Source organism: Mirounga angustirostris, unplaced genomic scaffold (genome assembly GCF_029215605.1).
Source record: "Mirounga angustirostris isolate CCGP_5_RB_7025 unplaced genomic scaffold, mMirAng1.0.hap1 SCAF_10, whole genome shotgun sequence".
Classification (NCBI taxonomy): domain Eukaryota; kingdom Metazoa; phylum Chordata; class Mammalia; order Carnivora; family Phocidae; genus Mirounga; species Mirounga angustirostris.
In genome coordinates this window covers 109194862-109207502 of record NW_026991718.1, presented here as the reverse complement: position 1 = coordinate 109207502, position 12641 = coordinate 109194862, and the positions used below count along the sequence as shown (strand labels likewise).

Sequence of the window (12641 nt, the reverse complement as noted above, 5' to 3'; positions counted from 1 at the left end):
GGCCAAAGGCATGGGTTAAGGACCTTGAGAGCTTCTTTTATATAGGTGATGTCATCTAATTCTCCCATCTGAACCCATATGGTCCCATGCTTACAACTCTCAGTGGCTCCCTATGGCAGACACTGATGGTTGCCTGCCCAGCATCCTGCTCTTTCTCCAATACCAATTCCCCAGAAGGCATGGCAACTCAATCCTGGGCAATGAGAGGAGTGGTCTGCTCAGGAAGTGGTAGGAAGGGCTTCAGTAAAAGGCATCTGTATTGATAAAGCCACCCACAGGAAGAGCCTCTCCTCTCAGCTGGATGTTGTGTTTGGAGGTGACACCTAGACCTGTAGCACTACCTGGCAATGAGGGCTGGGAACCTGAGGACAAGCTGACATACCATGAATTAAGGAACACACATTACCTGTGTCCTCAGTGGCCTTGCTATGCTGCCTGACCTCTTGACTTCTTATTACACAGCTAACACCTGCTAGGTGAGTTGGCGTTTTCTGTTACAACAGCTAAAAATGCCTTAACAGACATATTGCTGCTAGGCCTCAGCCACAGTGAACCCTTTTTGGTTCCTGCAATGTGCCTTTTTTGCCTTGGTTCCAAAGCACATGCTGTACCTTTTCTCTGGAATATTCTCCCCTTTCCCAATGTTGAGTTAACTCCTTGTCTTGAGGCCTTCCCTGACCTCCAGCCCAGGATGGATAGACTTCAGGTCATTAGGGTTTCCAGAGGCCTAAGGCCAATAAATAGGGAGAAGGCAAGTGGAAGGCTTGAAGACTTGGGCAGAAATGGATCTGGACCTGGAGAGCTCATCACTGGGGCAGCTCCTGGTGACAGGTCTAGGAGGCCATGGATGCCTTGAAAGGGGTGCAGTGAGAGTCTCTGGAACAAGGAAATCAAGGAGCTGTAAGGAAAGGCCCTGGGCAGGCCATCCAGGGGGAAGATAGGACACATCCTCCACTGTGGAGCAGGACCTGCAAAAAGGCGGGGAGACTAAAAGAACCACTGGTGTCAAGCCCAGATGGGAGGGTTTTTGAGAGAGTCTGAGAGCTATCCGTGGTCTGTAGAGCACCAGTAGAAGCTATAAACCCGCATCATGAGATGTGAGCATTCCATAGTGCAGGACTCCCAAATCCAACTCCCCAGTTACCTGAAAACTTCACTTTGCCCAGGATGTGGTAGATGTTTCCAGAGAAGGGGCTTGGCTTGATGGAAGACTGAATTGCTGGTGGAGGAAGAGGACAAGGCTGTCACCTACCTGGGGCAGAGGCCAAGTTCAGGGCACACAGCTGGGAGGGTTAGGGACTGGGAAGGATCCCTACTCGAGGGACCAGGGCTCATAGGCTGTCCCTCCACCAGAACCTCCCCAGTGGCTCTGCCACTGTTCCCAAGAGTGGGGCACTCCTGGATCCTCAAATCCCTCTGCTTGTTTTTGGACCCAATGGAAAGGAGAAAAGAGAGCACACATTAATACTAAAATGGTGCCAGGTAGCATGGGCAACTCTGGCATACTCTTTTACCAGGGTCTGGGACATGTCCCAACCAAGGCTTACCTTTACACTTGGCCACGAAGCGAGGCTTCTCCAAGGGACGACCAAACCATACGCAGATCTGAACCATTAGTGGAAAGACTGATCCAGCATCATATTTACCTTCATACCTTAAAAAGTTTAAAAATTTGTAAGTACAAGTAATTGGGGCTTTGAGTGTTACCATATACCACTCAGGGATGAATTATATACCCATCCAGAAATATTTGAGTTCTCTCTTATGTGACATTTGCATACAAAACACTTGTTTTAAATATGTATATGTTTCTTTTATCTTGAGACTGGGAAGCATGGTTGCCCCATTACAGCAGGGAGGTCTGTAGACTAGCAGTTCCTTGAAGCCAAAGATCTCCATCTATCTTTGAAGCCTACCAGTGTGCCACCTGAGATTGGGGGTTCTTCCTGACACCCCTGGAGCTCTTCCTCAGGGCCTCAACTATACCCCACCATTGTTGAGGGCAGCTTAACAGACTGTACATTTGGATGTGCACACTTTCCAGAAGGAACTAAAGAGCTGGGGCATCTCTGCTCTATTTTCTCAGTTTTGAATTCAGCAGACATAATGCTAACCACAGACTCATTAAGAAGATGCCATGTTCAGGGGCACCTGGCTCAGTTGGTAGAGCACGCGATTCTTGATCTTGGGGTTGTGAGCGCAAGCCCCACGTTGGGTGTAGAGATTGCTTAAAAATAAAAATTTCTTTTTAAGATTTTACTTATTTGACAGAGACACAGTGAGAGAGGGAACACAAGCAGTAGGAGAAGGAGAAGCAAGCTTCCCACTGAGCTGGGAGCCCAATGTGGGGTTCGAACCCAGAACCCTGAGATCATGACCTGAGCCGAAGGCAGACACTTAACGAATGTACCACCCAGGTGCCCCCAAAATAAAAAAAATTTTTTAAAAAGGACATGCCAGGGCACCTGGGTGGCTCAGTCGTTAAGCGTCTGCCTTTAGCTCAGGTCATGATCCCAGGGTCCTGGGATTGAGTCCCGCATCGGGCTCCCTGCTCCGCGGGAAGCCTGCTTCTCCTTCTCCCACTCCCCCTGCTTGTGTTCCTGCTCTCACTATGTCTCCCTCTGTCAAATAAATAAATAAAATCTTAAAAAATAAATAAATAAAAAATAAAAAAATAAAAAGGACATGCCATATTCAGAGCATTTAAAAAGTTTAAGTTTTTATTATGGAAAATTGAAAACACATGCAAAGATAGAGAGAGAGTGCAATGAACCCCCATCATCCAGCTTCCAAAGTTATGGAATTGTCATTCCTTCTTTTGAATTATTTCCTTGAGATGAATCTGCATGATGGTATCAACCCAGGAAAGGGTGTAACCATCTCATGGGTAATAACTTACACCACTCCCAGTAGCAGAAGAGTGTCTCAGTTGCACAACAATTCCCCCAGCAATGATTCTTAGATATTTCTGGTTAAGTGTAATAGGTTTCAATCAAAACAACAGCGAGGCATCATTTTACGTTTTTGAGTTACTAAAATGGAATTCTGTTACCATGGCTGCCATTTATACTTGCTCTAAAGTGAACTGTGCAGGGGCACCTGGGTGGCTCCATCGGTTAAGCGTCCGACTCACGGTTTCAGCTCAGGTCATGATCTCAGGGTCGTGGGTTTGAGCCCCGCTCGGGCCCTGTGCTCAGCATGGAGTCTGCTTGAGATTCCCTCTCCCTCTCTCTCTGCCCCTCCCCCCTCCTCACGTACTCGCTCTCTCTCTCTAAAATAAATAAAATCCTCAAAAAAAGTGAACTGTCCACCTATACGGAATGGGTTACTTTTCTTCAGTATCAAAATAAGCTTCTCAAATATTACATTAACCCTTTGCCACATATGATGCAAACATTTCGTCCAGTCTATTATATTTTATTAGTTTCCTTTACTTTAAAATAGCTCTACAGGGGCACCTGGGTGGCTCAGTTGGTTAAGCGACTGCCTTCGGCTCAGGTCATGATCCTGGAGTCCCGGGATCGAGTCCCGCATCGGGCTCCCTGCTCGGTGGGGAGCCTGCTTCTGCCTCTGACCCTCCCCCCTCTCATGTGCTCTCTCTCTCTCTCATTCTCTCTGTCTCAAATAAATAAATAAATAAATAAATAAATAAATAAATAAATAAAATAAAATAGCTCTACAGATTTGAATTTTATATCACATGTATTATTGAAACTATCTTACTCTTTATGCTTTCCTTAAAGTAAGGTGCTGGTGTAACATTTCTGCAGTACTGAGATGTTCTTCTTGCCCTCTCCCAAGATATGGGAGACCATTGGTCTCTCTGGCTTCTTTGTTCAGAGCCTGAATCCTTACGGAAACTGGGAGGGGCCAAGGGAAGAGTGAAGGTTTCCTGCTAGGCTAGAAACAAGCCTTCTACCAGGGGAGTTGGGGGTGGGGTAGATGAGCACAGAGAGGGTTGTGGGAGGGGAATGGCTGACAATCTGCACAGCACAGAGCCAAGCACAGAGCTAAAGCCTCTTCACTGAGGTGGTGGGCTCTGACTCAGTGAGGGAGGGGGAAAAATATACAGGGATGGCTGATGGCTGCCATCTTGTTAAAAGATTAAATTATCTGATTCCTAGGAAGGGACTCAGAAGGGGGAGGGTCCAAAGGATGATGCTGAGGCCCCTCCATCTCTGATTCTCTGTAAGGACTGATCTTCCTGGCAAAGAGAAGGCTTCAGACTTTAGATTCACGGAGCCTTCTAATGCACCCTTTATACCTGGCTCTTGGATCATTCTGCCTCCAGGAAAGTTTGTGCCCTGAGCTAGGTTCATGTGCACAATGCCCAGAATGAGTCGCCATGGACTACAGAATGGGTGCTTCCCTAGGTGCTAGGTGGAAGCAGCAGGAATCTCAGGCCCAGGCCCAGAGGTGAGGCAGGAAAAGGGTCAGTAGCTGTAGTCAGTGGAGAGGAAGGTTTCACCCATAAGCTTCATCTGTTTCTTTTTAGCTAAGATAGAACTGTCTTGTTCAGGCATAAGGCATGATGCACTTACCCACTGTTTAAGCAAGTATGATATAACTCAAATCGGAGGTTCCTTCTAGAACATGCCTGAAAATCTTCAATTCCACACATGGGACTTGTTTGTTTACCAGCATAGTGCAATCAGTTTTTTGCTGGTATAAAATACTGATGACGTAAGGGGTGGTGTGGAGGACATAGAAAGGTGTCTGGGGGAAGTGAGCAAGGGTAACAAAGATAATCCAAATCAACATGAGAGAATACTTTTGGCCAAGCTTTAGTAACTGTCCTCCCTTGAACCTTCAAGAGAGCAGAACCCAGCTACCCATTCTGTAGAGGAATGAGCACAGCACGGCGGTTGAGCATACGGGCTCTGGAGCCACATAAGCTGGGTTTGAAACGCAGCTTTCACTTACTGGCTGTATGAACCTGAACACGCCATTAACTCCTCGCTGCCTCACTTATCTTATCCTTAAAAAGGAGGAAAATCAAGCAGCCTACCTCGCAGGCTTGGTTTGAGGATTAATGAGGTAACACAGGTAGAGCCTGTAGGATGGCACTGTCCAACAGAACTTTCTGTGAGGATGGAAATGTTCTGGATCTGCGCTGCCCAGTGTGCTAGCTGCTGGCCACAGGTAACTACTGAGCACTTGAAGTATGGCTTGTATGACTGAAAGACTGATTTTACTTAATTTTTATTAACTGACACTTCATTAAATAGCCAAGTGTGGCTGGTGGCTACTGTCCTGGAGAGCTTAGAACAAGGTGTAGCCCACAGTGAGTGCTCAAGTGATGTTGGCACTAGCATGACGACAGTGCCTTTGGTCCTCTCTCCTCCCCTCCCTTTTGGAGGAGAGGTTCACAGGCTGGGAGGCTGCCGGGAGAGAATAAACATCCCCCGGGCCACAACAGCAGGGAACCTACCTGTCAGGTGGGACCCCCTGGAGGACTGACTATATTCTCAGGAGCGACTCTCATCTGGTTCCATGCCAGCCACCTCACCCTCACTAGAGGCTAGAGGAAACAAAGGCCACGGTGTGCTTGGTGCTCACAGGGCCACTCCCTAAGTCTCAACATCCAGCAAGGCTCCCAAGTTGGAGCCCAAGATGTGTGGAACACTGGGCTCCTGGCAAGACCAGCAGCTGTTAGGATATGGCAGGCCATCCCAGCTGCCAGTGTTACCCTTGTAGAACATGTGAAATTTCACTTTTTCTTTTTTTTTTTTTCTGTAAATGAATAAATCATTGCGTTTACAAAGAAATCTTAGCTACTTTTCAATGATGATACTTGCCAGCCAGGGTACATTAAATATCGAGATCGTAGCATCTGAGGACTTGAAAAACTATTTTCTGAGAGAATCAGCTCAATGTCTTCATTCCTTTGAAAACATATAGAAAAACCTAGGTTAATTAGGATGATCAATTTTAACTGGCCCATTTTGCTTCCTTCCCCCATAGATGCACAAGCATGTACACATACATTTTTTCTGTTACTGCACACCTAAAGCCTTTCAGTATGCCTCCCTCTCCTAAGAACAAGGACGTCCTCTTTCACAACAACAATACTATTATTATACCCAAGGAATTTAATACTGTGGACCAGCAGTACTGGTATCATCTAGAAGCTCATCATCAGAAACACAAAATGCCAGGCCCTACTCCAGACCTGCCTTCTTATTTTAACAAGATCCCTAAGAGATCTATATGCACATTAGAGTTGGAGAAGTACTGATCTAATCCATTTTCAAATTTTCCCTGTTTTGCCAGAGAGGGGACCCAGGATCCAATCAAGGACTGCTTACTGAATTTACAATCTTTATTTTCCTTTTATGTGGAATAATTCTTCCAACTTTTTTTTGTGTCTTACAGAGTTGACAGTTGTGAAGAGTACATGCCAGTTGTCCTGTGTCCTACAATCTGGATCTATTTCCTTATGAATAAATTTGGTTAAACATTTTTGGTAAGATTAATACCCAGGTGAGGTTGTGTCCTTCCCAGAGCATCACATGAAGGAGGCACACGATGTCAGTCTGCCCACATAGTGGTCTCTCAGTCTAATCATTTGGTCAACGTCATGTCTACTAGATCTCTCTACTGTGAAGGTACTTTCCCCTCATCGTAAGCAGTAAGTAGTCCATGGAGTGATACTTTGAGACCAGTTAATGTCCTTTTCATCAACAATCTGTCACCCACTGCTCTTAGTATCCACTGATGATTCTTGCCTAAATCAAGTATTATATTAACAGTTAACAAAACGTGACTCTCTGGTTCTATAAATTCTTATTTATTAGTGTTAAGAGAAATTTACTGTCCTGCCTCTCCTCATTTTTTTAGTATCACCATGGACTCATTTCATTCCATGTGCTGTAATTTGTTATTACATTTGTTTTCTCTTATGCTCAAGCTGTCCCAAATTTGTCTAGTGGGAGCTTCTTAAGCTAGCTCTGGTATCCCTTTGACATATCTCTACTAATCTTTGATACCTCCTTGCTTTTTTAGCACAATATGTACCAGGCTCACCTGTACTTTCCCTGCCCTAGACCTGCAATCAGTCAATTCTCCAAGAAGTCCTGATACCTTGTATTGGGGATTGGTATGTAGAAACCAGGATCTAGAGGAAGGGGTGTTTATTCTACTGTGGTATTAGTATTTCTGGTCCCTTTCAATGGGAAGAGCTAGGAAATATACATTTTTTTTAAATAATGAATTTATATTGACTCCCACAATTCAAATCCACCGTTCACAGGGTTTTTCTTCACCTTTCCCACTTCACATTTATAATCTTTCCTTTTTTTAAGATTTTATTTATTTATTTGACAGAGAAAGACACAGTGAGAGAGGGAACAAGCAGGGGGAGTGGGAGAGGGAGAAGCAGTCCTCCTGCCGAGCAGAGAGCCCGACGCGGGGCTCGATCCCAGGACCCTGGGATCATGACCCGAGCCGAAGGCAGACGCCCAACAGCTGAGCCACCCAGGCGCCCCTATAATCTTTCTTATCTAACAAGTGATGTTATTTGAATCAGGGTTCCAACAGAGGATTATGTTTAAAAGTTACTTGAATTAATTGCTGTGTGTGTGGTTATTACTTTGATATACAGATGGATTCACTTTTTTGTTTTAGTTTTATCCCTCTTTGTTAATTTCTGAATATGTAAAATATTTACATTGCTCAAAGTCAAAATTATATAAAAAGTATATACCTTTTGGTATATCTTTGTGGAGCAAATAAATGTGCTATATGACCAGATGTTTTCTCTTCATACACATCCACACACACAAAGTCATCAATTCTCTATTTTTAGTTTGTAATTTGGACCCAAGTCCATGAAGTAAAAAGGTCATTTCTCTATGTTCTCTATGCCATTTCTTTCACATCTTAACACAAGGAATATTGAGAGAGTCTCGACTTCATCCTTTAATGTACAAAAATGTGATGCATCAAAACAAAGTATCTCGGGGCACCTGGCTGGCTCAGTCAGTAGAGCACGCAACTCTTGATCTCGGGGTTGTAAGTTCGAGACTCACGTTGGGTGCAGAGAATATTTAAAAATAAAGTCTTGGGGCGTCTGGGTGGCTCAGTCAGTTAAACCTCCAAACTCTTGATTTCAGCTCAGGTCATGGTCTCGGGGTCATGAGATCAAGCCCCGTGTCGGGCTCTGCGCTCAGCATGGAGTCAGCTTGGGATTCTCTCTCTCCCTCTCCCTTTGCCTCTTCCCCTGCTCGTGCTCTCTCTCTCAATAAAGAAAATCTTTTTAAAAATCTTAAAAACAACAACAACAACAACAAAATATCTCAAAACAGTACAGGACACTGACACATGGGGTCCTCTTGCTGATTTTTACGTAACATCAAAAGCACTTCTATAAATGTGCAGGTCTTAGATACAAGAGAAAGACACTGTGGGCCATAGTCAGAGCGGTGCATCTGAGAAAGTGGCTAGTCCTACAGGGTGAAGTAAACTTGGTAAGTTTACCTGGTGACAATCCCATTTTCTGCAAGAATGAAGGCTGCAGTAGGATTGGCAGCCCTGATGAGGCTCTGCAGCTGGACAAGGAGAGGGTGCCTCTGCTCCGTGGTGTGACTGGTGAACACCACATTACTCACCAGGCCTGAGGAATAAAACCAAGAACGGTTCAGGCTTTGGAGTCCTGACTGGGGCTGAGGGCTCACACAATGTGAGCCTTTGCTCCCTTCCTGATCATCCCTTCCAGTAGCCCTCTTATACAGACACCCCTGACCCCCAACACCTGCTCCCCTGTCTGTTACTGCCACTTCTTGGAGTGAATGGCCTCAAGCCTGTAACTGCCTCACTTCTTACCCTCCTCTACTTTCTCAATTCTACTCTCCAGCTGGAAGCTCTCCTGGAGCTTCTTCATCAAAGGGCCCTTTCCACATCCCTTGTCCTTAACCTCTTCCGGAACCCGTGCCAGACACCATCACTAGTTTAGACCACAGACATTTACCAAGCACGAACCATACGTCAGGCACTCACCATTAGATTCTCAAAGAGTGCACAGGCAAGGAGTTGCTCACACGGACCTACAATTCTAAGGTAAGTGCTAACACAGATATTCACACAGTCATACAGTAAGGAAGAGTGGTGCCGGCAATGAGGGGTTGTGGAGTGGGTAAAAATCCCTCTCAAGCTTTCATAGATACATAGAAGGAAAATCTATGCTACAGAGAATTTGGAAATCAGGGAAGTTATCATATCCTACCATGCCAACATAATTATAATTCCATACTCATTCCTGTTTTGACATAGTTATGATCAGAGCATATACACCATTTCCACTATAAGATCACTTGCATTTTTGTTATTCAACCATTTTTATTCACTTAATACTGTGAAAATGTAAAACATATACAAAAATTTTAAAAGTAGTACAATGAACTCCCATGTGCCCATCCACCCTTCAAGAATTGACAACACTTGGCTAACTGCATTTCTTCCATATCACATGCCAGCCCTTGCCCCTTTCCCCGGGATGATTTTGAGGTCAATCCCAGACATCCTATTCTTTCATCCAAAAATATTTCAGTATATTTTAAAAATTAATAATTAACAATAAATTCTTCAATATACAAAATATAGTCTACGTTCTCTGTCTCATGTTTTCTTAGAGCTGATTTTTTTGAACCAGGAACCAAAGTCCACACACTATATTTCATTGATACATCTCATAATTCTCTTTCAATCTGCGGTGTCTCATTTCTTTGTAATTTATTTGTTGAACAGCTGTATCCTGTAAATTTCTGCCGTCTGGATTTTGCTGATTGTAACCCCATAATATTGCTTTAACATACTAGCAGCTAGATCTCTTTTATAGATTCAATCTTTTATTTTTTTTATTATTTTAAAGATTTTATTTAGTCATTTGACAGAGAGAGACACAGTGAGAGAGGGAACACAAGCAGGGGGAGTGGGAGAGGGAGAAGCAGGCTCCTGGCCGAGCAGGGAGCCCAACGCGGGGCTCGATCCCAGGACCCCGGGACCACGACCCAAGCCAAAGGCAGACGCCCAACGACTGAGCCACCCAGGCGCCCCTCAATCTTTTAAAATATAAACTATTTTTAAAAAAATTTCTTGTTCTTGGGGTGCCTGGGTGGCTCAATTGGGTAAGCATCTGCCTTCGGCTCAGGTCATGATCCCAAGGTCCTGGGATCGAATCCTGCTTGGCAGGGAGCCTGCTTCTCCCTCTCCCGCTCCTCCTGCTTGTGCTCTCTCTCCCTCTTTCTCTCTCTGTCAAATAAATAAAGTCTTAAAAAAAAGATTAAAAAAATTTGTTCTTTTTCTAATTTTTTAAAAAAGATTTATTTATCTTAGAGAGAGAGAGTGTGAGTGAGAGAGCGCAGGGAGGAGGGGCAGAGGGAGAGGGAAAGAGAATCTTTTTTAAAAAAAATGTATTTATTCATTTTAGAGAGAAAGCACGCACGCACACAAAAGAGAAAGAGAGTGGGGGGAGGGGCAGAGGGAGAGAGAATCCTGAGGCAGACTCCTTGCTGAGTGCAGAGCCCAACGGGTGGCTCAATCCCAGGACCCGAGATCCTGACCTGAGCTGAAACCTAGAGTTGGCTGCTTAACCGACTGAGCCACCCAGAGAAGGAGAATGTTAAGCAGACTCCAGGCTGAGCGCAGAGCCTGAAGCCAGGCTTGATCTCATGACCCTGAGATCAGGATCTGAGCTAAAATCAAGAGTCAGCCATTTAACTGACTGAGCCACCCAGGCGCTCCCCCTTATAGCTTTTTAATAGATCTAAATCACTGTTTCTTATAATATCACTTTTAGACAATGCCTATTGGCTTTTCTACGTGACAGATGGGGAAACTGGAATATTCTGAAGTGTTCTTCCTACTTTGCCATCACATTCTGGTTGGTTATATTAGTAATTTTAGTCCCTCCAGTGTATATCTTTACAACTAACTATATACTAAGAATATAACTCACTCTTTATAACTTGATTTTACAGCTCTAAACTATTGATCTCCCACTTTGGAAGATGTAGAGAGAGTATCTCTTGCTGCCTCCTAATTCTTTGTTAAATAGAATTTCATTTATAGGTTTTCAAGATTTTCAACATTTATATTCTATTTTGTAATAGAATTCTCATGGGTGTTATCATTAACTCTGTATCTAAGATTAAAATCTTTTTAATAGGAGAGGCTAGCTTTTTTTTTTTAAAGATTTTATTTATTTATTTATTTGAGAGAGAGAGAGAAACAGCATGAGAGGGAAGAGGATCAGAGGGAGAAGCAGGCTCCCCGCTGAGCCGGGAGCCCGATGTGGGACTCAGTCCCAGGATTCCGGGATCATGACCTGAGCCGAAGGCAGTCGCTTAACCAACTGAGCCACCCAGGCGCCCAGGAGAGGCTAGCTTTTATAAATGATTAGTTCATAAGTGATTATCTCTAAATTACAGAGACTTCTGCTGTCCCAAGTAACCTTGTAATTGTGGGATCCTGAATGATGAATATTCAGTATAGAGGACTCTGTATGAATACTATTTAATTAAGCTGAGTGTTTAGTTTAAAAATAAAAAGAATCAGCTGTACTTAGTTTTTGAGGGCAAAACTCAAACAATGCAAAGAAGGATTCACAAGGAAAATAAATTCCCTTCCTCCTCAGCCATCTAGTTTCCTTCCCTGGAGGCAATCACCATTATCAGATTCTCAGATCTTCTTCCAGGATGTGCTGTGTATACACAAGTAAATGTGTGTATACCTTTTTTCCCCCACAAACAGTGGCATATTATACTGTTCTGCACCTTGTTTTTTTACTTAAGCTCTTTAACTTTTTAATTTTGGTAAAGCTTACTTTTTTGTTAAAATCGTCCCTATTAACTTACCATCTCAATCCTTCATGCGACTCTGCTCTCTCCCCTCCTCTAAACTATAAAAGCTCCTATGAATAACACAGGTGTTATTTAAAATACAGGACTCAGTCTTATTTATCTTCTTCATATATGTAGAAAGATAGTATAATGTAAAAACTAAAGCATGGGTTATTTATTTATTTGACAGAGAGATAGAGAGCACAAGTAGGCAGAGAGGCAGGCAGAGAGAGAGGGAGAAGCAGACTTTCCACTGAGCAGGGAACCCGACGTGGGGCTCGATCCCAGGACCCTGGGATCATGACCCGAGCTGAAGGCAGCCGCTTAACCGACTGAGCCACCCAGGTGCCCCTAAAGCATGGGTTTTAGAGCCAGGCAGACCATGAGTTTGAATGTGGGGCTCCACTAATTACTAATGAATGACATCAGGGGCAAACTGCTCAACTTTCTCTCTAAGCCAAATTTCCTCCTCTGTTAGATGGGAACAGTAACACACACCTGCAGGTTATCAGTAAATAATTATCACAGGGCCTAGAGATAGTAAGAACTCATTAAATGCAACTTAATGGCCACTACCGTCATTGTCTGGGGAGCAACAGCCTAAGAATGAGACTTCTACACGGACACTGAGGGGCCTGGATTGATCCATTTCTCAGACAGACAAGGGTGGCTATGGCACCAGCAGGAAGCTAGGTCATGTGACTCCCACTAGTGAGGCTGCTGAGTCCATGGTTCAGATGAGTGGCCATCACTAGATGGAAGGCAACTTCCAGGATCCTTGGCTCCTGCGTCTAGTCTGAGGCA

At 44.1% G+C, this 12641-nt stretch overlaps 1 protein-coding gene across 3 annotated transcripts in view; it reads right to left on the bottom strand.

Moving 5' to 3' along the window:
* DNAAF9 (dynein axonemal assembly factor 9) overlaps window positions 1–12641 on the bottom strand; it is a 136641-nt gene that overhangs the window by 7176 nt on the left and 116824 nt on the right. For all 3 annotated transcript variants that reach the window (XM_064572882.1, XM_064572881.1, XM_045885487.3), the window contains 4 exons: window positions 8479–8614; window positions 5799–5885; window positions 1548–1654; window positions 1145–1219 (listed from right to left, as the gene is read on the bottom strand). In XM_064572882.1, coding sequence (XP_064428952.1) covers window positions 1145–1219; window positions 1548–1654; window positions 5799–5885; window positions 8479–8614 — 405 coding nt within the window. The remainder of the gene's footprint in view (window positions 1–1144; window positions 1220–1547; window positions 1655–5798; window positions 5886–8478; window positions 8615–12641) is intronic.